This window comes from Manacus candei, unplaced genomic scaffold, assembly GCF_025592945.1.
Source record: "Manacus candei isolate 608988 ecotype Guabito, Panama unplaced genomic scaffold, ASM2559294v1 h1tg000048l, whole genome shotgun sequence".
NCBI lineage: Eukaryota > Metazoa > Chordata > Aves > Passeriformes > Pipridae > Manacus > Manacus candei.
The window spans coordinates 2,680,624-2,705,332 of record NW_026138096.1 but is presented as its reverse complement, the minus strand read 5'-3'; the positions used below and the strand labels follow the sequence as shown (position 1 = coordinate 2,705,332).

The 24,709-nt window shown below is 41.7% G+C and overlaps 1 protein-coding gene across 1 annotated transcript; it reads right to left on the bottom strand.

Annotated features, from left to right (window-relative positions):
• Positions 1–1,356: 1,356 nt before the first annotated feature.
• Positions 1,357–23,306, bottom strand: NSG1 (neuronal vesicle trafficking associated 1). Its single transcript, XM_051798494.1, has 5 exons — positions 23,089–23,306; positions 22,470–22,620; positions 18,629–18,745; positions 7,338–7,448; positions 1,357–2,187 (listed from the first exon to the last, which is right to left on the bottom strand). The coding sequence occupies exons 2-5, from the start codon at positions 22,596–22,598 to the stop codon at positions 1,987–1,989; spliced, it is 558 nt and encodes a 185-aa protein (XP_051654454.1). The 5' UTR covers positions 22,599–22,620; positions 23,089–23,306; the 3' UTR covers positions 1,357–1,986.
• Positions 23,307–24,709: the final 1,403 nt, after the last annotated feature.

The following is a 24,709-nucleotide window of genomic DNA, read 5'->3' as shown; positions in this document are numbered from 1 at the left end:
AAATTTAAGGGGAGGAGATGTATCATGAATCATTTCTATGGAGGACAGTCTTGGGGAACAGATCTTTCCATCCTGTAAAATCTGAATGTCCTCTGTAAATACGTTGGAATGAAATGTGTGTGGTTTCATATCTCTTCTGAAATGTATATTTCTATACATTATATGCAACAAGTAGCATCGCTCTTATTCTTTACTCTGCATAGAGTGAAAATGTCAAAAGTTACATGTGAATTAATTACATTCAATAAATCAGATGCCTGTTAAAAATTGCAAACATGGTATGTGTTGAAGATCTTAACATAAGCTTGATATTTTTAAATGCAAAGAAAAAAACTGGCACATAATTTATTGCTTTTGATGCATTCCACATACCATGATGACTTAATATATTAACAGCCTTCTACAGCTGCAGTGTGTTATGCACATTTCGTTATCAAGCCTTGAGCATTGAGTCATAATGGTTATTTTTACTGTATTGGAATGAAAGGCTTTGATAAAGCAATTTTGCTGGAGAGAAACAGAAGTAGAGCTGACCATGTTTGTTCTACTACTGATCTTGAGAAACAGCCCATACTGATGCTTCCCTTTCAATCTTTTAATAGACTCTACCAAAAAAAAAAAAAGGAACTTTTGACATGTCCACTACCCCTTGTCCCATTCAAGTAACATGAACAAAAAGGTGACTTGCTTGCCTAGATGCTTCACACACTTATTTTGTATGTTAAATTAATAATGTCCTTTTGTAATGTATATTTAAGATTTATAATAAAAATGAAAACATGATTTCACACAAAGAATAGGTAAGTTTGTAATTACAATGGAACTTTAACGTGCATCCACAATACTATGTTCTTCTACGTCTTTTCCCCTCCCAAGCCATAACACAAACAGTTCTACTCCTCACTCTGTTTCACATGTAGCTTCAAAACAGCCAGTTGTGGTATCTAATACGCTACTGTTTCACTTGTGATGCTCTGTGTTTTAAAAAGTATCAAACTGCAAACCATACATAAGCAGAAAGCTCTTTCTAATTAATAAGAAGGGAAAATGTGAATGTAATACAGGAGAAAATTTAGACATATTACTCCCTCAGTTGTATCCAACAAATGACATAGTAGACTACATGTACTCTTAAAGTATGATCAAAAGATCATCAAAAGATGTCATTTCTCATTAGAACATCCTGAACTGTATAGTTTTTACACTATCCTCGACACCCACCACTAAAACTGTCGGTGTTTTTCCATAATGTCTATCTAGTTTGTGTTTCAGTGCACATCCTTACCAAGATGCTAAAGCCACAGTGGAAATGCAGTTAAATCCTGTTGACAGCAATAAGAAAACATTGAGCATGCCTTGTTGCAGAGAACTTCATTATCACTTACAAATAAACAACAGTAAAGGAAACATAAGGAAAAATGCGACCTGACAGTTTCTTTCTCCATACAAGTCATTACATTACGCCCCCGACATCAGTGCTGACTACTGTTCTTGCTTGAGCCCCAACTAAATATTACTTACAGCTTTCAGCTAAACAAGAGATCACTCTAGTTATGGCTGGGGTGTTTCAGTTTGCAAAATGACATAGAGAATTAAAAAACTTAACAAATTAAGTATCTGTTCAGACAACAGAACACATCATTTATCTAAGGTCCAAGCCCTGAAAATCCAGTGATGAAATCTATCAGTATCCAATAAACTGCAAGAACATATCTTAGCACTGGATTTTTTTTTAACATTGAAAATGGTGTCAAAGCTCTACAGCAATGCTGATATGCACCTGGGGTTATGCCCATGAATGTTCTGCAGCAAGTTTTTGTTTTGTTTTGTTTTTTTTTTTTTTGCAAAGCAGTATCAGCAAACAGAAGCAATTGCACCATAAACATGAGTAACCTCTAAATTATTCATAATTATATTCAGTGAAAAGTTCCTTGAAGTCCCTTAGTTACCTTCAAATTACATATTTTTAATAATTCGCTTATCATACTAAGCTGATTTCTCAGCAGCTTCAGTCTCCTGTTCAGACAGTTTCTCTTCTGACAGTACTGTCATCCACGGGGACACGGAGCGCGTGATGGTTTGTTTGGCCAGGTTGTAGTGGTTTATGACTGTGTAAAATTTCCCTCGAGCGCTGGAGTCTTGTTCAGAGTAGTAGTTTTCCAACCCAGCTGGAATGCACTGATTGTTCTGAAATGAAAATCCATCTCTTAGATTACAGATACAGCCCCACACACACCAGCAGCAGATTAGGGTTTTTTTCTCCTTTTACTTTTAGTCTTAAGCCAACAGTCACATTCTGTGAGTCAAGATGCAATATACAGCAATTAACTACAGTGTTGTCCCACTGTGTTCAGAATGTTCTTCCCTGCACTCCTTAAACTATTCATGCATTTGCCAGGAAGACCAATCTGGGTTTATATGCCAGCATAATTAACGTAACATGCTTGCCTACAATTATTTTTTAAAGTTTTCAGTCTCTAGTTCCAGCCGTATTTTGCTGTTTTTTCTTGCCCACTTTCTTCCAACTGGTTGGTTTACAACTACAGCTGTCTGTATCCTACCATTAGATTAACTTCAGGCAATTTACTATGGTGTTTGCAGTCCAAGGGATGGAAATTAATACAGATAAATTGGTGCCAGCGTATGAACAGTTTTACAGCCCAGTAACTAAGACATACAGGAAAACATTGCGGGTGGCCAAGCATATGCACAAGTGTGTACACACAGAGAAAATACTTCACTCTTCGTCACAAAGATGTAGCCAACAGCACACTTTTAAAAAGCTCTCTGTAACTGTGGGACTACATTATTTCATTTCCCAGGAGTGTATGAGCACTACATAGAACCTGGTAGATGCTTAGAGCTTTGGAGAGTGAAAAAGGTGATTTAGAGGGTTAAATACTAAGTGGAATCCAAATTTTGCTGTCATCTTAAAACCCAAAGTGAGCGTGCCTGTGCAGTGCATTTGTCACAGGTCTTATCTAGCAACTGTTCCAGTGATTAAGAGCCTACAGAGAAGCTGGTTGCACTGAAGGAAAAAACAACTTGGACATATACTGTGACCCCTAAGTTTTGCCCCATAAGGTCATGGGGTCTCTCTGCAGGTCCTCTTTCCACACCAGCTAGTCCAGGCAGTATTGCTTGATACCTCAGCATGTTAGGACAGTCACTTGAGCAAATGAATTGACTCTCTGTAAGCTATGAGTAGCTGCAGCTTCAGAAAAATAAGTTTAATAATTTCTACTCTGGCTCTTTTAAAAAGAAATAGGCTGTTCAGTCTTCCTGCTTCCAGCACCGGAGGACTAAAATTTATAATATTATGGCACAGCAACTTTGAACTGCTACTGTTCTCCTACAGCTCAGCAAACAAAATTTAATACTGGAAATTTCTCAGCATAAAAACACGTGCAAAAGTTCCATGGGTTTTAGGACCAGATGCTACCTCAACTGTGTCCACATTTACTTCTAAGTTCACTTTTGTGCTTGCCGACAAAAAGAAAAAGAGAAGTAGCATAAATAAGCACCAGTAACAACAGTTTCAACTGGTTAAAATCATACAGCACAAAAAGGAGGAAGATCCAGCAGACAGTCTTGGCTTAATACAAATTTTGCATCTTAAAAATGTTGGTGTGATAAAAAGGCATCAAAAGGTAGGAAAGAAAAAACAGAGACCTGCCAAAACAACAAGCCCATGGGTAGTCTTATGAAGCTGCCTGCCCCTGGGGAATTCAATCACATGGCACATTTGATGGCTCAAAGAAGCCTCACTGTCACAAAACTAACAGCCCTCCCACAGAGACAACACCTCACAGGCTTGAACCTGCAGGTGTGACAGAAGCCTTGAAGTGTGTCAGACCTGACAGTGCCCAAAGTTACCATATCCACCCAGGTTCCCTTTATTTGTTATCTTCTGTCAAGGCAGCAGCTGGGGCAAATCTTCCCTCTCCGTTTTGTTGAAGTAGCACAACAAAGCAGAAGGGATTTAACCCCAGCTGAGCAGCACCTGTGCCCACTCAGCGCTGTTTAAATCAGCAGAGGTTTTCAGCTGCAAGACTGGGACCTAGATTTATAAGAACTTAATCCAGGAATCTGGAATAGAGCTATTTGATACACATGTTGAATTACATCAATATGCCATCTTCTGGAAGTATTATCCGTGCTTTATCTGGGATAACTGACACTAATGCTGATGTGATAAATGGCTAATAAGTATACAGATACAGACATATTTGTAGTGATTATTTCACCCAGTCATGGGATGTAGTCACAATTCTAAATATTTAAAATGGGAGAAGGAACACAATCCATTGAGCTAATGAAATCTGCCAAGGAAATTCAAGCAAATATAATTATTAGAGCTGAAGACAAGCCAAGATTGACAGTCTTAAAAATGCCACAGAATCCTTCGTTGCCTTTAGAAGCAATTTGCTTTGTAACAGGCAAAAATGACTCAGTAATGGTTTTTGGTTTGGTTTTTTTTCGTAGTCACAAACATGCACAACATCTGACAGAAGAGCCTAAAGAAACACACAGCAGTTTCTATCTTGACTGCATTTTTGCTCTCAGGATTTTGCTCTTCTAGAAAAGATGGAAAAAATCTCCCCTTTTACTCACTGCCCCTTGTGTTCTGCCCAGGAGCAGCCCCTTTGCTTAGTTCCCAATCAAGGCAAGCCATGCAGCACCCAGTGACTGAGCTATGGGAACTGCTGCCAATTGTTATCCTGGCACTTGCCTAAGACTTTCAGCTATGCAGAACATTTCTCTCTATCCTTTTTGTTTGTTTCCATGGTTCCCAGGTGAGAGAAGTAAGAAGGCCATGAGGAGAAAGTGAGATGCTCCACAGTCAGTTTCTTTCTTTTACAGCCCTTCAATTTTGGAAATTAGTTATGGGTTATGGCCTTTGATGCCAGAGAAAACCCTGTTTGCCAGTCTATATCTGGCTGAATTAAGATGACTCCTTTTGTTCCTTTGACATGAAGACCCCAGTGGTATTCTCTTATAAATAGTATCTTCTGTCACGTTAACTTTGCTGGGTCAGTAATTCCCAATTACACAGATGATGCTGTGGTCTCCAATGCACTGAAATGACTTTGTGGTACTGTCCACACGTCTGACAGAATGCAGGTGCTTTGGCAAAATAAGCTGAAGGGGAACAAATATGGTACAGAGCATACTGAAGTTCTGGAGAAACTCCTCCAGGATGTAAGTGCACTCAAGTTTTGAGTCTCACCAACAGGCAGTGAAGGGTGCTCAGAGGAGCAATCAGCACAGCAGCAGTACTAGGGCTGTCTCAGCTTAAGCAAGCACAGAAATAAGGCTGGAGCAGGTTTAAACTGCTGCACAAAGGAAGATGAGCACCTTTTAAAATACACCCTCAACTCCTGGAGGCGTAGGACAGCAGAAACGTTTGGAACTGCTCCATGTATGAGAGCATCAAAGCAGAGAAGAGCGAGTCTGACTCAGCTGCAATAGCTCAGCCTTTATGTAGAGATTCCTACAGAACAAGGCTTCCTGAGGCAGGGACACCTCTGCCCTTAACCAGGAAATCATATCAGCATCTGAAACCTGGGGACATCCAGGCCAGGAAATGTTGTTGAGTCTACCTAAGGGTGAAGCCAGTCCACTGATACACTGCTCACAAGGTGACAGATTTCACGTCTCCTAGGACATGTGTGCCAAGCTATGCCATGACATATCACGGACTCTCCCCAAAACAGATGCACAGGCAAACAAAAATTCATCTCAACATCGGTAGTTTCAGGCCTTGTGTCATTTGCCAATATGTTTATCCTGTAAAACTCTTTTTTAGAGTTACATTACCGAAGATGCTGTGTCTTCTGGCATTATGCGATCAAGCAGCTCTAAGCAGCCTCCAAAAAAACACCAGGAGAGTAATCATAACACAGCCCTGTATATGTGCTGCACCTTAAAAACAAGCTGTGGGACATTCTGCCTAACTTCTGTGCCAAACACAGGACCCTAAGGAAAGAAACACAGCCAGATTCAGTGCAACTAAAATGTAGCTAAGAAACTGTTCTTCCCTTAAATATTTGTGGCACTAGCAAGAAAAGCCAAAAGAAGCCAGAAGGCTGCAACTCAAAGGAGAGGACAACAAGGTGTGAAAGAAGCAGAAGCAGGAGACTGTTGCTAGACTTACATAGGAGCACATAACTGACTGTTCCTGTCAAGTCAGGGTCACATGAAGACAAGTTTGGTAGGAACATACAGTCCATATTCCAAATTCCTCTATGCCAAGAGAAAGCTTGGGGGGGAAAAAAGGGCTACTGGGCTATTGTCCCACGAGACATGAGCACAGAAGGGTTTCAGTACTTGTCTAAGACAACACAAAAAACCAACAGCAGAACTGAAAGCTGATCTCCTGAGTTACAGCCAAGTATTCTAACCACAGTATCTTTTGCTGGGAAAGTAGTGACCAACTGAATGCTTGAAGCTAAATTAATCCAACAGGGCATCACTGATTATAATTTTGGACTGGATTCTTGTAAGATATTTATGTGCCTGCAGTGACAGAAATCCTGAATTGTCAAGTAGTTCCTTTTGAAGTTCATACCGGGTACCCATTTGATTCATTATGTGACTAAATATTTTTAGAAAATTAGAGGGAAGACTGCCATCCTCACTGCTACTTTTCTTATCTAATTACAGCCAAGTTCAACCCTGCTAAATTTACAACAGAAATCAATGTTACTTTTCTGACTTTCAGCCCAGGTCATAACTGAGGAGCCAGCACTACCACCTCACATAAATGAAGTCAGCCCAGCCTCTCTTTTGGTTAGAACCAGTATTTTTTTCCAGTAAATTGTATTTTCCCTTTTTTGGCATCACTTTTGTCTTGTGGCAGTAGGGCTCGGAGGTCACTGTTCTAGAACAAGAAGTTCTTCCTACAAAAATAACCCTCGTGTAACTCTACTACTCTTAATGAGAACATCATTCTACTGTTTCTCTGACACATATTCCAGAATTTTTTTTCTCCAGGTTTTATCATTCTTTTATTTTGGAAGACCATTCAACATTAAGCCATATGACCCTTAAATGAGGGCTTTGTCTGGACAACTGCAGATGAAGTCTGAAGGACACAAGTGTTTGGATTTTTGCTATACTTTCAATGTTTAAAGCATTAGCAAAATAAAAACATTATTAATATTGTGCAATAGTACAACCTCAGTTAATAAGAAAAACGTAGCAGGAAGCACACTAACCTATGAGAAGAATCACAGAATTCTGTGCAGTACAGCATGACTTAATCAAGGTTATGCATAGAACAACACGGAATATTACATACTCTCCTGTGTTTCTAGAACGGGTATGCAATTTACCTTGAAAACAAATCCTTCCGGACAGGTGTGATCATACTTGTAAACCTTGTAGACTACCAGAAATACAACACACGTTAAGAACGCAAGGGCAAAAAGGACCAGCACAGTTACCTGTAAAGAAAAATAAAACATGCTTATGTTAGCAATGCACTGCTTATTATACTGCTCCTTGTTACTGCAGGCAGCAGCAGCCAGCTATGAATGCACTTTACAATAAAATCAAGCAAAGGGTAAAACAAGCTGCTGAATTATGGAGGGAGAAGATGGAAGCAGCACATAAGTGCTTCTACCTCCCTCTTCTCAGAGAAGAAAGCAGATCATCTGGTCAGTGGCCCACTGCCTCTGGACTGCAAGGCTTTTTTTGATTGCATTTCTGTTTAGGACACACATGAGGCCAGAAGGACACAACAAGGTAGCTTGGGTCTGCTGTTTTTTCAGTATTTGGATGATGTAAGCATAAGTCTAGTTTATGTCAGCTGATAGACATGTTTGTTTTCCCTGTGCCTGTCCAAGAATGGAGTCAGGTGACAGTAAGTTAGCACAGGTGTCATCCAGATAATCCAAAGGTGACTCTTTCAGGGCATGGAGAAAGTAATGTCTGCAGTCTCTTGGTAAGATCAGAGTTTGTTGTGTCTGCTCTGAACATATGGATAGTTACACCAGTAGTCTGCATGCTTGGTTGCTCAATGCTCCTTGATTTCTAAGTTGAAACAGTACTACTTCATCACACAGAGACTGTACAGGATTGGTTCGCTGCCAGATCCATAAGAGAATAGCCATGTTCAACACTGGGCGAGCCTGGAGGAGCTCTGTTGCACCTCTTTTCTCAGTGCCCGAAGCCACTACAGACTCCCTTACATGGCACTGGCTATTCACCATATCCTTCAGTAGCTCTCTGGTCCTGAATTTGGGCTGGAGAAAAATCCAAGACACACTTAAAATCTGAACTCAGTGTCAGTATCAAGCTCACCTTTCCCAGACAAACTGAGCAGCTGGGGACCGGCAGCCTTTTAAGTGTGACAGGAGAGAGAACTACCTTCAGAATTACATCACCCGTTGACAAGAGAAAGCACAGATCTGGCCTAGTAGTTACACTGCAAATCTCTCTAATTCAGACCCATTTTTGTGGAAAGTGTGAGCTGAGCAAATAGCATTCATTACCTGGGACAGTATCCCAGATGTGTAGTATTATTCTAAAACAACTACTGATAGACTAAATAGTACCCCAAGGAGATTACACAGTAAAGTTGTTGAGATTAATTTCCTTTTTGGCAAGTTAGAAAGTAAGCCAGCATGTGCTACAGCATAAGAAACAATAATAAACAGAAACAAACAAGATTATGATTAATTTCTTAAACCAAAGTATAAAATAATCTAAATTTTAAAGGAAGTTGCATAAGCCAGCTATATACACCTCCTAAAAAAAGAATTTAGGCATGTCAGGTTCAATTAATTGAAACAAGACTAATCTGATATTTGAGAAAGCAACAACAACAAAAAATTGTAGCTTTGCCTCTTGGTAAAAACAAGTCCCTTTAAAAATGATAAATCCCTGAACTAACAGACTTTGCAACACTGCACACTGTGTGTGCCAGTGAGATTAGGACATTACAGGACTGCAATGAACTTTAGGGACTTATGCTGTGGAAGCAAACTTCATCATGGGCAGACAACAGCGAGTGCTGAATTTCCTGGCTGAAACAAGGCTGGGAAGTATTGTGTGTTGCTGAAGCCAAGGATTTTTTAAGGATTTTTGATAGACAGAAAATAAGCATAAAAAGAAGGCTGGACTAGAGGCAGGGAGAACTGCACATCAAAAAGCAATTTAGCAGAAGAAATGTAGACATTAATGTAACAATGCCGTCAGAAATGAGACATGGAGCAAAGCACCTTTCCGATTAAATGTTCAGTTTCTCGACAGTCACTGGATTAAAAAAGAAAAATAATTCAATCATAATCAGCCTCTGAAAACTTCACATTGACGTGAATTTTCGTATCTAATTCGTCTTTCTCTGAGTTTATTACTCATTTGCAAACACAAAAGTTAACATGGATAGATCACTCTGTCTTGCCAACCTCATGTTTTCTGCTTACATGTTTCATGTCTCAGAACATCCTGCACAAATCCAAGAGCTAAAGTACATTTTCACTTTCCTTTCTGGTTATTCTCTATTTAATAACGAACAACATAACACAGACACGCCCCCATTTCTGGCCAAGCTATGCCTTAGCTCAACCCTTCTGATAGGTTTATAATCAGGCTTCTCCCTTTATTCTTCTGTGGTTGTGTTCTTCCTGTGCTTCCTCAGCTGTCCCACCCACACACGTACAAGTGCATGTACATGTACCCTTCACACTTTGGCTTGGCCCAAACCTTGCATTCCACCCTCCAGGGCTTTCCCCTCCCCACAACTGTAATGAGCCTTATTCTCTGTTCCCTCCCTCCAAATTTACCTTGCACTCCAGGCTCTAGAAAAATTGACCCTGCTCCCCTAAGCCTGCAGTTCCCACTTGGGGCTCCTTGTCCCACCTCCTTAATGCCCTGCTGGTACCCCATACCTGTACACAGATGCCCTAGGTCCTCCTGCCCCATGGGCCTCACCATGCCTGGGCCCAAGTGCAGGTCCACAGCCTGCTCTGTCTGCAGGGCCATGGGCCCAAGGCCTTCCTCTGCTGAGCTCCAGCAGCTGCTGGGCAGCATGGGCAGATGAGGAACCAGAAAACACAGACACTCCTCACCCAGCCCTGCAGATCTACAATACACACAGGGCCCAGTCCAATTTGCAGGTTTGGGTCATTCACTTCCCACTGACTCCTAGCACATGTTAGAATGTTCCTTTTGCTCTGACAGTGGCTGCTCTTTACCTTAGAGAAGAAAGGGAAAAAGAGAGACTAGAGAGCTAGGATAGAAACACTAAAAGCCAGATGGGATTATTGCTGAGGCTTCCCATGCTCCACAAGACATACTCCACGCAGCCTTCAACAAAGACTGCTCCCTTTAGGAGCACAGGCCTGTGACACAGGACATGGACATCAAGCAGAACAATTGCAATGGCACAGATCAATTCAGCTCACATTTGCCTCTGCCACAGATAGGAGCAAACAGTTTTTAAAAGTTTTGAAAAATATTCTCAAATCTTAAAGCATTTTAACCCTATTTCCTGGCCATTCTACTAGCAGGCAGTAGTAGAATTATAACAGCATTTCCCAGTTGTAACTATTCTAACAAACACATGAGGTCTCAGGAACATACCGAGACAACATACTAACAAGCTATTTTGTAACTGAGGATAGGTATTAGACAAAAGAAGAAGACACTATTTCCACAATCACTGCAATATCACTCTGTTCAAAGCTCAAAAATTGTTCTGGAAAGTAACTGTTTTTTGAAAGAGGACAAAAGCCCAGTGCTGTGTAGATTGCTGGAGCCTGGCAAGTTGCAGAGCCACAACCTCAGAGTTGATTTGCTGAGACCTGTTTTCAGTGACTGACATGGAGCTGTGAGTTCTCACAGCTTGTACAAGTTCTTCCATTGCTACCCAGTAAGCCCCCGGGAAGAGCTTTCAGGGCTCCTGGTTCAAAATTTTCTCTCACTTACTGTATTTCCTGATGTTACTAATTTTGGTATTAACATGTAAATTTTTACTCTCATTATCTTCAGTGATTTGCAATCACACTGCATTTGCAAATCCCTAATCAAGTAAGCTCTTGTCTCCTTCCTATTAGGAGAGAATCTCCCGTCTCTCACCATCCTTCAGGATACGAGTAACTTCTATTTAAGGACAGTCACAGATGCAAATGACACAGATGGAATCCAATGATGGATTTCTTTGCAAGGTGATCACAATCACCTGTTAATCTGATCTACTTCTCCCTTATAAATTGACAATCCTCTTTCTTCTAATAGCCATTTTTCTTCACTCTCAAAATAACCCACACTGATGGTCCACAATTGTCAGATCCCCATGTTCACTGCAGTCAGCTTCTCTCCCCAGCCAGTGTAGCCTAACCTCTCTGCTTCACCTTCTGAGCCCTCTCTTACTGGATGCCTTTCAGAAATAAAAGCCTGGAAAAAGAGAAGGCAACAATCTGCTCTTCAGACCACAACCAACACCAACACCAAAGCTGCCATTTTATTGCTTTCTTCCACAGCAACTTTGCATACCCGCTGTAACCTAAAGTTATTCTTGTCTTCCTACCAACACACCAACAGCAACTTGCCCTCTTCCTCTGTTCAAGGCAGGAGCAGATGCAATACGTGCACAAGCACCACTCCCATTCTTCTGGAAGGAAATCTTGAATCTCTTCTCTCTTTGTAGTACCCAGCTGGCAGTGCAGGACCACACACAGTGGGAGCAGAAGTCTTGTGAATTACTATGAGCATTCACTGCCATGCAGATCCTGCAGAACTCCAAGGTGACTGTTACACTGCAAGAGTGATGGGCTTTTAAAATACTTTTCATGAAATAACTACAAGACAGGACAAACAACCATTTCTTTTAACTAGGAATTCTAAGTGTGGCTTTGCTTTCATCTTGAGTGTGACGTTTAAAGTTAGTTTTAAGGGGATCTGGCAGCAAAACGAAGTGAACAGAGAAGATGACAAGATACTATTATGTGGCAGATTTCTGAATAGATTGAAAGTGAAGAGCAGAAGAAGGACAATGTCTAGCCAGAAGCCATTACAGTAATCGAAATGAGAGATGACTAATGAATGAACTAAGCATACCCACAGCAAAAAAACCTGTCTTCAGACTCTGTAAGTGGTTAGCTGAACAAATGAGACTCACCATATCTGACAACTACGCTAACATGTAAGCAGGTTGTGATAAGGCCTTTACCATAAGATCTGCTAGGTCTTCCCTATCAGTCCATCCTACTTTGCCTCAGCTGTGAAACTGCAAGCTGTATTCTTCTCTGCCTGGCTACTGCTCTCCTTCTTCCTTACTCCACTACTGTTTATTGGACTCCCTTTTTAATCAAGCTGCAATATGACAGCAAAATTCATCAATTGCACCAACAGTGCCTGCTTCTCTTCACCATCCTTTCCTGGCTCCTGTCCCTTTCTGAACAAATTACAAATCATGTTTCAAGGCATGCACAAGTCTCTCAGCTCCATCCATTCTGCCTGTGTCCCACTGTCCCACTAAAGTCTGGGTACCATCCGTTTCTCCTCTGCCTTCACCTTTCTAATGCCTCCTCCTCTTGTCTGAAATTCTTCCATTAACCCACTCACACTGTGCTGCTTTGCACCACGCCTTCCTTCATGCTTTTCTTTCCATCAGCACACAAACCCACGTAGAAGCATTCCTGTTATTATGAGGTGGAACTAAGGTGGAACTAACAAGATATGCAGTAATATTCACTGCTCAATCACTGCACTTGCTCACATCTCATCTCTGCATTATCTATTTCAACTCAGCCTCCTGGCAAAATAACTTTCATTTCTGATCTGTCTGTAAAGTGTGAGGTACAGACTTGACTGAACGAGAAGAGTGAAGACATACAGACACAGAGCACCTTTCATAAGAAGTGATTTACAACCAATTTATGCTTTGCTCACCAGCTAAATGCAAAGACCTCAGGGGTGAAATACAGCAACTCTGTACAACCACTTAGGACAGGAAATTAAGATTATTGCTATTGAATTTAAACTACAAGAGAATTTTAGGCAGACAGACTGTAATTACAATAGATTGCGTCTGGCTGCATCCCACAGACAAAAATTTGTAAAACACTGCATTGACTTCCCTGCAAATGGCTGTGACCTCCATTTCACCTCTCTCCCCTGAAATCCTGCATCTCCAGCTGCACAATGCCCTCTACCAGCACACTGGAGAACACCAAAATCAGCTCTCCACTTATCACTGCTTTTCAAAAACTATGTCCTTGTTTGCTATTACTTCAGCCTGCCTCTGGAAGTTTACACGAAAAATGTGTCTGAAACAATGCACTCAAGGATTAAAAAAGTTCAATTTACAGGAAATGGCAACATAAAAGAAAAAAGAGAACCTTTACCTCTATACATGCAACATTTGACTCGTATCCATTTACAGAGCAATGCAAATTACACAGAACAACCTGGTACAATGTCCCATACTTTCCATGGGAATATATATACATATACAAGACAATCAGGTGCCTCGTTTCAAGAAGTGTATTTCTAACATCACATGTCATGTTTAGCTTTATGACTGGTAGCCATCTATTAAACTCAACTTCTTCACCAGAACATTCCCATCAAACCTTTATGCTCAAAGAGGATGACAGTTTTGGGGCACTTTGTATAGAAAAAGCAGGAGAAATCAAAAGACTGTCCTTCCCAAACAGAGATGACACAGAGAAGGAGAGAACTGTCTTGGATGTTTACCTGGAGATGATTGGGAGTAGCAGCAAGAAAGGCAGATAGATTCATGAGGACAGTAACAGAAAAGAAGCTACAAAATCAGCACTTATTAACAGCAACAGTGCAAGGCAACAGGACCAGTCTGCAAGGGAGTTGATTAATGAAACCTGAGGGACATACTGTTAGACAAAAACAAGTTAACAAGGCAGTGGCCTTGAGTTCCTAGCACTGTGGCTTAACTCAGCTGTTCATGACAATGTTCCCATCATCTTCCATCACATGGCACCCTGTATTAGTTTCTTAACTACAGAGATATGAGGAAGCAGTTCAAGAAACCCTGTGGCACCAGGATAAGAATCTTATTACCTTCACATACAAACCCAGAAGATATTACTGAGGCCAGGATAACGGCTGCTTAAGGTTACTACAGAAGAGGAAAGGCTATTTAAGTGATATATCTGGAGAGTTCCAAAACATCTTTGTCAATATCACTGGTTCTCTTCCAATAAAATGATTTCTAATAGAGACAGTAGCAGAGGAGAAATTCCTTTCAAACAAAAATTTAGCAGGAAGATTGTCAATGCCATATCAGAGAGTATCAAATATTTAAGGAAAAAAAAAGTGACAGTTGCCATGCAGTGCCTTTACATCAATTGTTTTAAAATAGTAGTTACAGTGAAAAAAGAACCTCCTTTATTTTTCTTATTTTAAGCAATAAAGGAAGAATTCAAAGCCTGCCAAACACTTATACTTGTGAACAACTTTAATCCTGTGAGCAGTTCTACTGAAGAAACAGAACTACTGACAGTAAGTAAGTACCTGTCACTCTTCCAGCCAAAGTGACAGACACACAATGTACTTAAGGAGGTGATATCCTGTACAGGAGACATCTCATACACCTAACAGACTTTTAATGTGGGAGCAAAGAGCTACTCAACACAAAGTAATCATACAGCAAGAGAGATCTATCTTCCTTGTCCCTTGATTATTTTTACAGCAATAATAACTGTTGGCATTACTAAGAAGATACAAAAGTCTTGAGGCAGAAATATGCTTGAAGGATGCCCCTTTTAAGATAGAAAAAAAAATTGAATAGTTAGATATATGTTGCATACATTTTTGCAGTCTTAAAATGACCAGGTAAAACTGTGAGAACTGATCTTGACAGCAGTCTGAATTCCTCTTCCATAACCTCATGCAGATATTTCAACAACTGCTTGCTACTTGATAGTACACGGCTTGCACCATATGGTCTTACCACAGAAATAAGCTTCAGGCTTTGGCTCTGCAGTTAGATGTATGTAGAGATGTCAAGGATAAAGTCTGAAGAACTGAACTGCCTTTCAATAGAACCAAAAGGCTGAAGGCATACTACAGCTTGGGTTTACTTAAGGGCTTAAAGTTTATAGGGAAACATAAGTGTTTGCTTTCAAAATACCTCTGAATCTTCTTTATTGAGATTTTCCCAAAGACAGAAAAAAAACGTCATGCATTGCTACAACAGACATTTTTTTAAATTGGTGTGTTTGTGCATAACTGTCAACTGTAGCCCAATTCAATGGGTGCCAGAACAGACATCCCACTACAAAATCCAACTGGAGGTTGTAAGAACACTGCTCTGTCAGTGGGGGAAGCAAAGGTTTGGCCTTGGGTAACTCACACCATCAATTTTCTTCTGTCATAGCTTCCTCCTGTGTCCTGAATCACAAGGGTCCTTTGAAATGACATTTCCAGCCTTGTGTTACTCTGTACAGCAGACAATTTACAGGAGGGAAAAATCTGCCTCGTTCAAAGTTGCTTTCCAGTTGCGAAGACCCAACTCCCCACATTAGCCTACACTTTCAAAGAACAAAAGCAAGACTTCTATGTCTCAATGGCAAATAATCTTCAGTGACAAATCACATCCTTCTTAGTCTGGTTAGTGCCAACTAAATTAAGACAACAGGGTTCCCATAATCAGGAAATCTTCACATTCTTCTGAGATATTCTGATTTGAATTCAGAATGTGGCTTCATAGAAGAAAATTATACTTGCAGTTTTCTTTGTAAACATTCTCAGCTCTGTTGTAATAACTGTGGTAATGTGGACTGAATGCAGAAAATACATTTTGTAATTGATTATTCACCCAGGTGCTAAAACACCATCTACATGACATATGCACACGCTGGAGTTGCTTCATTTGTTATAATGTATAACTTCTCAAAAGAACAGCTTTAGATGATCTGCACTGTTGAATCCCAAAACTGCAATCTGCTTTGTCCTTATTTAAGAAGTACATCCTAGAATACACATGTGAATTATTTGTAAATATGACTGACTGACTTGCTTTATTTTTAGCACAACATTTGGGCTGTGTCTTGTGGCAGGCTTGTGCATCGGTGATGTACAATATTGAAGTCATTAAAACAGCATCTGAAACTTTTCATGAACATGAGCCAAAGTCAATATCTCACCAGTTAAATAATGCATTTCATAATTATAGCAAATATTTAATTTTCAGACAAATATCTTTTTGCTCTCTCAGAATCAACATCAGCAGTTGACATGATGATTCACAATTAATAAGGACCCAGGAGAAAACCTCACACAATCGGTACTTTTCATCTACATATTTATGAAATGTCATAAATTATTCATCTAATATTTACTACTGGGAGTGGTGAATATGACAGTCATCCCTGCTGGAGAACCAGTCAGTTCTCTTGAAAATGTTTCAAGCAGCATAATTCAATTCTAAAACTTGCTATATGGAGATTAAGGGACGTTTTTAGGACCTGAATGTTCTGCATGAACGTTGTTTTCAATTAACTGAACCACAATTTTCCTAATTGATCAACCCCCACACTCTTCTTTAGAAGCCTAGACTTACAGCCACAGTGTGAATCACTCTGCAATTCCCAAGAGATACCAAATCTTACTGAAACCTCCCTCTGATGCAGTAGTTACCTAGCAGCAAAACCTAGCAACCCCGTAGTATGAGATTAATCCCAGAACGATCATCATAAAGTAGTATCTAAAGGATATTTTACTTAAGTATGCCATCCAAAAGTATATAAAAATGCAATGCAAAGATGCTCAGGCTTCTAACTGTTCAGCTATATATATTAGAAAAAACTACCCAACAGCATGATAAGCTTTTTTATTTATTTGTTGTTCAGTAAGGTCTCATTTGCTCAGCTCTCCCAACAAAGACAGAAAAAACCAGATCTAAGTAGGGATGTGCAAACCACTTAGATGTGATTAAGATATCTTAATGTTCAAGCAATGAAACCCCTTAGTCCCTACAGCTAAAGCATAAGTGCAACATTTATCTGCTCAGCTGCTTGGAACCGAAGTCCTAGTAGGGTGCTCAAACTTTCTCCCCTTTCTCTTCTACAACGTAGTAAGCATTTCCAGTCACCTTAGTGTGACCAGGACACACACAAAGACAGCCAGACGTAAGTTCCCTTGTTCTGAGCTGTCTAATTGCATTTTCCCAACCCTCGCCTGACAGGAAGGGGATTACTCTCAAGGACTGAGTGGTACTATGGTGCCAGGAGGACAAAGAGAGGATATCAGTCAGAATGTAGCATTTTCCCTGAGGGACAGGACATCCTTGCCCCAAATCGGGGAATAGAAAAAACTAGAAATAAGTTTCTTACCTGCTTAGTAAAACCCTACCACACACCCCATATAATTTCTTCTTAGCTATCCAGGGTGGTTCCCCCTATAGCTTACTGGGAACCTACATGCTTCACTGTGTGGCTGAGGACTCCACCAGGTAACTGGCACTTAAAACATTTGTCGTGGCAACACTCTGCAAAGTTCCTTTCCATATATTCTAATCCCTCCCTGAGCCTTCACTTTGTTTGTTTAGCATGCTCTGATTTCACTGAGAGTTGTATATACACTTCTGAAGGTCAGCTTGGGCCTGGGCAGCTTTTAGAACCACTGCTCAGGCACAACAAAACCAGAGTCTCTGGTGTGCCCTAAAATCTCCTATCGTGCAGAGTTCAGAAGCATGCAATATAAAGAGAATCCACATCTCTACTGTAGCTCTGTATTTCTCCCTCATACTAAATGTCAGGCTTTCCAAATATATTTGTACTTGCACAGGGAAGAGTGTGGTTGCCTACTGTTTAAAAATGCTTTGGCATCCTTGGGTAAGATGCCAATTAAAAGCACTGAAAAGCTACAGTCTTCCTTTGTTAAAAGAACAAGTAGGGAAGCATGAGTTGAAGTACCAACTTTCCTGTTTTGCTTTACTTACACAGAGCAGGAAAACCCATCTCTAGTGAGAAGGGGGAAATTCAATCCTTGAACCAGTTAAGCTCTCAGGTTTCCTGCGGGACTACTGAAGGAAGCAACAGGGACACTAAAGAGTAAATCTGAGTCAGATTCTTGGTGAACTACCATATGACAATAAGAGTCGTCACCAAGCTTCACGATTTAATTGGACCAGGAAAACTGACAGCAAAGAGCTCTGGTACATACCCCTGAGCTGCCAAGTCACACGCTTAGCCATAAAAAATACATAATGGACTATGACAGTGCTTTTAAGAGAATGGTTTGGCCACAGTGATAATAAGAAGCCAAAAAGAAAATAAATGTTCTTGTGGTTCTTGTCCTTCAGCACAAACAGGAGTTTTATCCATGCCATGAGCACTACCTGTGTGCAGCCCGCAGGCACCCTGGCCAGCCATGTTCTGAAACCCACACACTGACAGAAAAGCCTTCTGAATTCATCTGCTGGAGAGGGATTACAAGCAGTAATGCTTCAAGATTTGATTTGGTTTCTAATTGTTAAATACTGAACTATTATAACACTGAATTTATTTTTCTCATGTCCAGCTATACCCACAACAGGCACTCTGTTACAGCCCGTTCTGACTACTATCAGCAACTGATTTTAAGCAATTCTGTGAACACAACGGAGCTATTAACATCTTCAGACAGCACTGCTTACCTTAAATCTTTCTGAAACCCCTTCAGTGATGCTGATTGTGAATTCAGCTATTTTAGGAGTACGGAACTTTCCCTTCTTGCGATCAGGTTCATATTCTGTTTTTGTTTTGACCACAACCTTTAAGAAAAAAATAAAAAAAACTGTCAGCTGAAACTAGCCACAGAAACCTTAATTATTCTTTAACTCTTCTTTTACCCACAAGCACATCTAGCAAAATATTCCTCCCCCCTCTTTGTGTAATTCTTCTTTGAAAGCTGTAAATTATTATTTATTTTTCTGGCATATCAATCATTAACAAAGTTATCTCTCAAAGTGATCTTGATGGACCTGCAGGAAGACTTGTTATACAACAGTTTCACAAACTTCCAGTTTTTTCATCTGTGGTGATACTGTGCTCCTGTACTAGGCAAGCGTAGGTCAAATCCAAATCATGGTCCTTCTCACTTTGTATAGTCTGAAAACAGTCACCTCCACTTGCTTCAGGAAATCCCACTAATGAGATTTCAAACTGGAGACCAATAGGAGAAGATTACTGAAGAGGGCCCACAGAAATCCTGCAAGATGCCATGTTCTTTGATGGCAGGATCTTGAGTTCAAAAAAAATGAAATGACCCATCTAGTTGCTATTCACTATGTGACAGACTATGGCCTTTGGCACTCTTATTTTTAACATCTAATTTCTGATGTATCAGCTGCAAGCAGCAAGATGCACACAGACCCTTGTGTTAATGAGATTGCTTCAAACACCCAAGGCTCTTCAACTTTAGTTTATCCCTTACTATGAACTACTGCCCCAAGCTGCACCATTTAGCACCTTACCTGTATTCCCAAAATATTCACTACGTCAGTCTAATCTCTACTATTCTCCTAGGCATTCTAATTGTACAAAATTTTCTCATACCTAACCTATTTGCCTCATTTTTGTCTTCTGCATTTTTCAGGATCTTTTTCTAAGTATCATTCTCGAGATAGGGTGCAGTTCATCATACTGACAGCGCTATTACGATTTTTTCAATTTTCTCTGTTGTTCCAAGGAATAAATACCCACTCTTAGATTTTTAGAATCAAATTCTATCTTTAGCACAGCCCGTGTTATTAATAGCAAATACATTATCATAGAATCATAGGATGGCCTGGGTTGGAAGAGACCTTAAAGATGATCTAATTCCAAGGGCAGGGACACCTTCCACTAGACCAGGTTGCTCAGAGCTCCCTCCAGCCTGGCCTTGAACACGTCCAGGGATGGGGCATCCAGAGCTTCTCTGAGCAACCTGTTCCAGAGCTGCACCACCCTTAAAGTAAGGAACTTCTTCCTAATATCTAAACTAGACCTATACTCAGTTTGAATCCATTCCCCCTTGTCCTGTCACTACATGCCCTTGTGAATAGTCTCTTTCCATCTCTCCGAAATTAAGATTACGACACTCACAGGTAGCCAGGCATTGAAATGACAAGCTTTGAGTTCCCCTCTTCTCACTTCCTTGAATGGTACCTAGAATGTGTAACTGTACTAGAGTCAGTATCATAAAGCTTATTAGACACTTTGACAGCATTACACGTATTTGTGCAGGACAGTGGTTTAGAAACTTCTTTACCTATTTTCAGCTATAATTAGTAAGATAGTAGTTATTACCTATTTTAACTTTATAACTGCCCAACAGCACCATGAAAGTAAACAGCCTGAAGAGTTCTGAAATGCTTTTTAACATTTTACTTACATTCCTCCCCCCTTTATGTTGCGTAATCTCAGACAACTCAAATCACATTCAGCTGACACTGAATGTACAGTTCTAACTGCTTGGTTATGTAATGTCTTCTTTTGTTTAACATATCTGAATATGAATTTAAATCACTTCACCCCTTTAATTTAGAAACTGTCAAAATCATCAAATCCTTAGCGCTGTAGTCACTACTTTTCAAGAAGTTATGCTTCACTGCCATACTGGAGCCTTGTAAGTGAATAATAAGCATAGGTATATGAAGTATGTACTCCTATTCATTATACACGAGTGTCTGCATACTTCAGAATTTGATCTGTGTGCCAATCTTTCCTTAATACTTTTTTCTTCTTTTCACATCAGCTGCTCTGCTCCTGCCTTTGAGTCTGTACCACTAAAGAGACACTGACATGACATGACTAACCACTTACAGAAGGAAACCAGCAGGACCAATAAATTCATGGCTTTAATTTTTCCCACGTTTGCAAAAGGAAAGAAAAACTAATATACAATTAGACAGTGGAGAGTAAAAAACCAATCAAATATTCCCTTATTTCAGCTTTTAGCCTAGCTGGACATTTGCTTTTATTCGAGGCAAATGCCATTAAAGGTAGGAGGAGTTCTGCCCCATTCTAGCAGGAGCCATAGGGCCAGCACAGAACCTCCTGAGCTCTCTACAGAGGCTCTGCTCAGATTAAACCTATTACCATACAGATCCCTAGTTCAGACTTCTGCTTAGCAGTGCAGCAACAGAACGAAATCCTTTGGACACTGGTCCCTGGTAATCGGTTCTATCCAGTCACCAGTTGGCAGGCGTATCAGACACTGTAAGACTTAACTTGTTTTAAAGCCTTAGGGTGCGATTTTGTCCTCAGTTACAAGATTTACACCCATGTAACTGAAGGCATAAAATGGACCCTCAGGCTCTCCAACAGCTGTTATGGCTTATTGCATTTATGCCTGCCAACTGGTCACCACACACAACACAGAATGGTGTTGACTGCAAATAAAATGGAGGTCAAAAATTTATTTGTATTGCCTACAAGCAACACTCTACCAAGGAAAATTTTACAAACTAAAATTCTTTACCCTAAGATACTATTATCTGAATCTTTTTGAGCTTTGAGGAATGAATATATCTGTTTGTATGTATATGCATTATGTGTAATCTATATATCCTGTAAATATCAGTTTAACTAGAAGTAGAATTGAATGCGTGGAAGGCCAAAAATAAAAACTGTATGAAGACCACAAAGCTTTTTTTGCCAGAGGCATGTGAGAAATGTATAAATAGGATACTGAAAAACCTGAAAAGGTTTTCCTACTACTGTGTGCCTTACATGTAGTAACTTTTACTGTATTCTTTATTGTGAGGACAATAAACATATTTATAGGCTATCGCATCACCTTCCTAAAGCTTTAAAATTAAATCCTCAATAATTAAGCCATATAATAAGGAATGCAGGAAGCACACTTCTCTTCCAACCTGTAAGCACTCATTGGACTGTCCCCTTCCAACTACAGAGGATCTGAATCACCTATTTGGAGGTTTTTGAACCAAATAAATTACCATGGAAAAAACTCAATGGCCTATTCTCATCTATTTCGCTTGTCTGGGGTTAGCATTAGTTTCCTACTGAAGCACAGAAGAAAGATGGAAGAGCTCTCTGTTGCCAGTCTGCCTGTCCCCATGTTGCAGAGAAATAAAGCAGGGCTTTATCCCCCCATCAGAGAGGCATTTTCTGGACAGAGAAAATTCACATCATTCACACAGAATACACAGTACCTTACAAATAATAATAAAAAAAGAAAGATGCAGAATAGGAAGGGCTATGACAATACAGCATAGAGAAGCTTACATTTATATGTCTATATGTTTCATACACAACACTGAAATCTATATATGCTTACTCTAACATTTTGCACTGTTTTTTAATGCAAATCACTATTACTGGATTTTCATGAGCTTAACTGTTTTTTTTTCCCAGAGGGAATTAGCATGCTTTAAAGCACCCCAAATTTCTCGCCGTTTCTAAGCTGCTCGTTACACATAACCTATTCTTTTGTTGTTTGCCTGTGATTTGGGTGTGATTCTCCAGGGTGGAAACTAAAGCCTACTGTACCTTATCAGGAGGTGGGAACTGGAGCTGATTGACATCCAGGGGTGTGATCAGGGGGATGGTGTCAAATCCATCCTCCAAAAGGGGCTGCTTTGTGCTCTTCTCGCTGAAATTATTCCCCAGTTTCACCATTCTTCCAGGATAGAGGGATTTTCTGATGGCACACACGGACACACACGCACAGAAATGCAAAATATCACAAACCAGACCTTTCCCCAGCGGGTCAGAAATACCTTATGGCCAAAAAATAAAATAAAATAAAATAAAAATACGCCTTCCTCGCTGTGACTAGGTTAGGCTTTAGCGTTCTGCGAAGTAAGAACGATGGCCAAAGCTTCTACCATCGAAGTTAAAATAAAAATTAAAAAAATAAACAAGACAAGCAAAAACCCCACCATCACGCACACAAAAAAGCACCCCAAAATCCGCGGCGCGTCAGCCCGACGCGAGCGATGCTGCCCGCGCGGCCCGGTGCGGCATCGCCCCGCAGCCCGCGGGATGCGCAGAGCTCCGGAGCCCCCTCCCCGCGCCCCCTCCCCTGCCCGTGCCGTGCCGGAGGGCTCCCCGCTCCTCTCTCCCGGTCTCCCCTCCCCGGGGCAGGGGCAGCGCGGCCGCCACTCACCGCCGCGGCTCCCGGCCCTTCCTCGGGGGGCGTCGTTCGCCGCGGCCCGCGCAGCGATGGCGGAGCGGGGGGCGAGGCGGCGGCTCTCCCTCCACGGGTGGCTCTGGGCGGCCGCAGCGCCGGGGCCGTGACGCAGCCGGCGCTTGGCTGAGGCAGCTCTGGAGCGGCAGCAGCACAAAGGGGCCCCGCGGGGATGAGCGGGCGGGCGGCTCCCCCCAGCCGGCGACTGGCGCAGCGGCAGCAGGTGGAGGAGGAGGCGGTGGCGGTGGGGGGGGACCGGCCGGGACGCGCCACCCTCCGCGCCCCTCCCTCCCTCCTTCCCTTACGGTGCTGGGGGTGGCGGCTGCCCGCGCCCTGCGCTAACGGGGGCCGGAGGAGCTCCGCCCTGATCTGCTCGGCAGCCCCTTGTCCCCGGTCCCTGCGAGTCCTGGCCCTGGGGAGCCGCGGCAAGGGCAGCGTCGGTGCCGCGGTCGGGGAAACTGCGCTACATGAGGCGGCGGCGAGGGGACCCGGCCTCGCCCTGCCCGCCGCGCGGCTGGGCAACGGCCCCTGAGCCGGGGGATGGCAGGGGGGGCTCCCTCCGGCCGCCTCAGCCGGGGGGCGATGGCCGGCTCTCCCCTTCCAGCCGCTCCCGCGGGGAAGGGACGAGCCGGGGCTGTGAGGACGGCGAGACCCCGTCCCCGCTCCGCAGAGCGGGGGGAACGCGAGCATCGGAACCGGCGCCCGCGTCACTTCAGGGCAAAGGCGTATTGCGGAGCCTGGCAGCCGAGCGGGAGAGGACATCTTACCAGCCCGGCTGGCTCGGGGCGGAAAAAAGCAATAAAAGTGATTCATATTCACTGCGCTGTCTCCTCTAACCTAAGGCAAACCATCATGCTCATCTTGTAGTCTTACAGGTGCATTGCTTTCCAGCCAGTGGAAAGAAAAGCGCTGTGGGCGACGCAACAAGTGACTGGGATGGTAGGCAGCTCTGAGAGAGAAGAGGCAGACAGGTGCTCAGCCTAGAGCCAGTTTTATGCTTCAAAACCAGCCAGCCTCTCCTCACAGATGACAGCATGAGCAGCCCTTCTGTGTGGCTTGTTCCAATTGCCCAATCCAACATGTGTTTCATTTTTCTGAGGTCAATGGTCTGTAATGATAGAGGCCCAGAGCTCCTTTCTGGCTGTGACATAAAGCAAGTCATGTCTCCCACTATGGATCATCCTGTCTATCTCATTTATTTCTCCCATCAGTGTTCCATCCCAAGTAAATAAAGTGTAAAATAAGCTCGTCTTACCTGACTAACATTTCATAAATCATGCTTGTGTGTGTTAAATAGAAGAAAAAGGTTTTCATTTTATGTAGAAAATTGCACCTGTAATTGGAAATGAAGGGGTTTCTCAGAAAACAGGAAATACTTGAATTATTTAATTTTGGCAAAATCCTTGTCTTACAAGTGTTCTTGAACAGAACAGATGAATAACCCACGGATGGATGAGTGTAATCCATTCATTTCTATGTGAAGCCAAAGTAATTCAGAATCCAAATGACATCAAAAGTCCAAGTGATGATCAGAAGTGTATTTGACAGTATACTACAGGGAGCCAAAATAACACAGCAAATGGTTTAACAAATTGAGTGA

Excerpts from the sequence above, each read along its gene's own strand:
- NSG1 (XM_051798494.1), bottom strand. The coding sequence starts at position 22,598 with ATGGTGAAACTGGGGAATAATTTCAGCGAGAAGAGCACAAAGCAGCCC. Across the intron at positions 7,449-18,628 it reads GGGTTTCAGAAAGATTTAAG|GTAACTGTGCTGGTCCTTTT; the intron begins GTAAGCAGTGCT and ends TTTTCTTTACAG. Across the intron at positions 2,188-7,337 it reads CGGAAGGATTTGTTTTCAAG|AACAATCAGTGCATTCCAGC; the intron begins GTAAATTGCATA and ends TTTTCATTTCAG.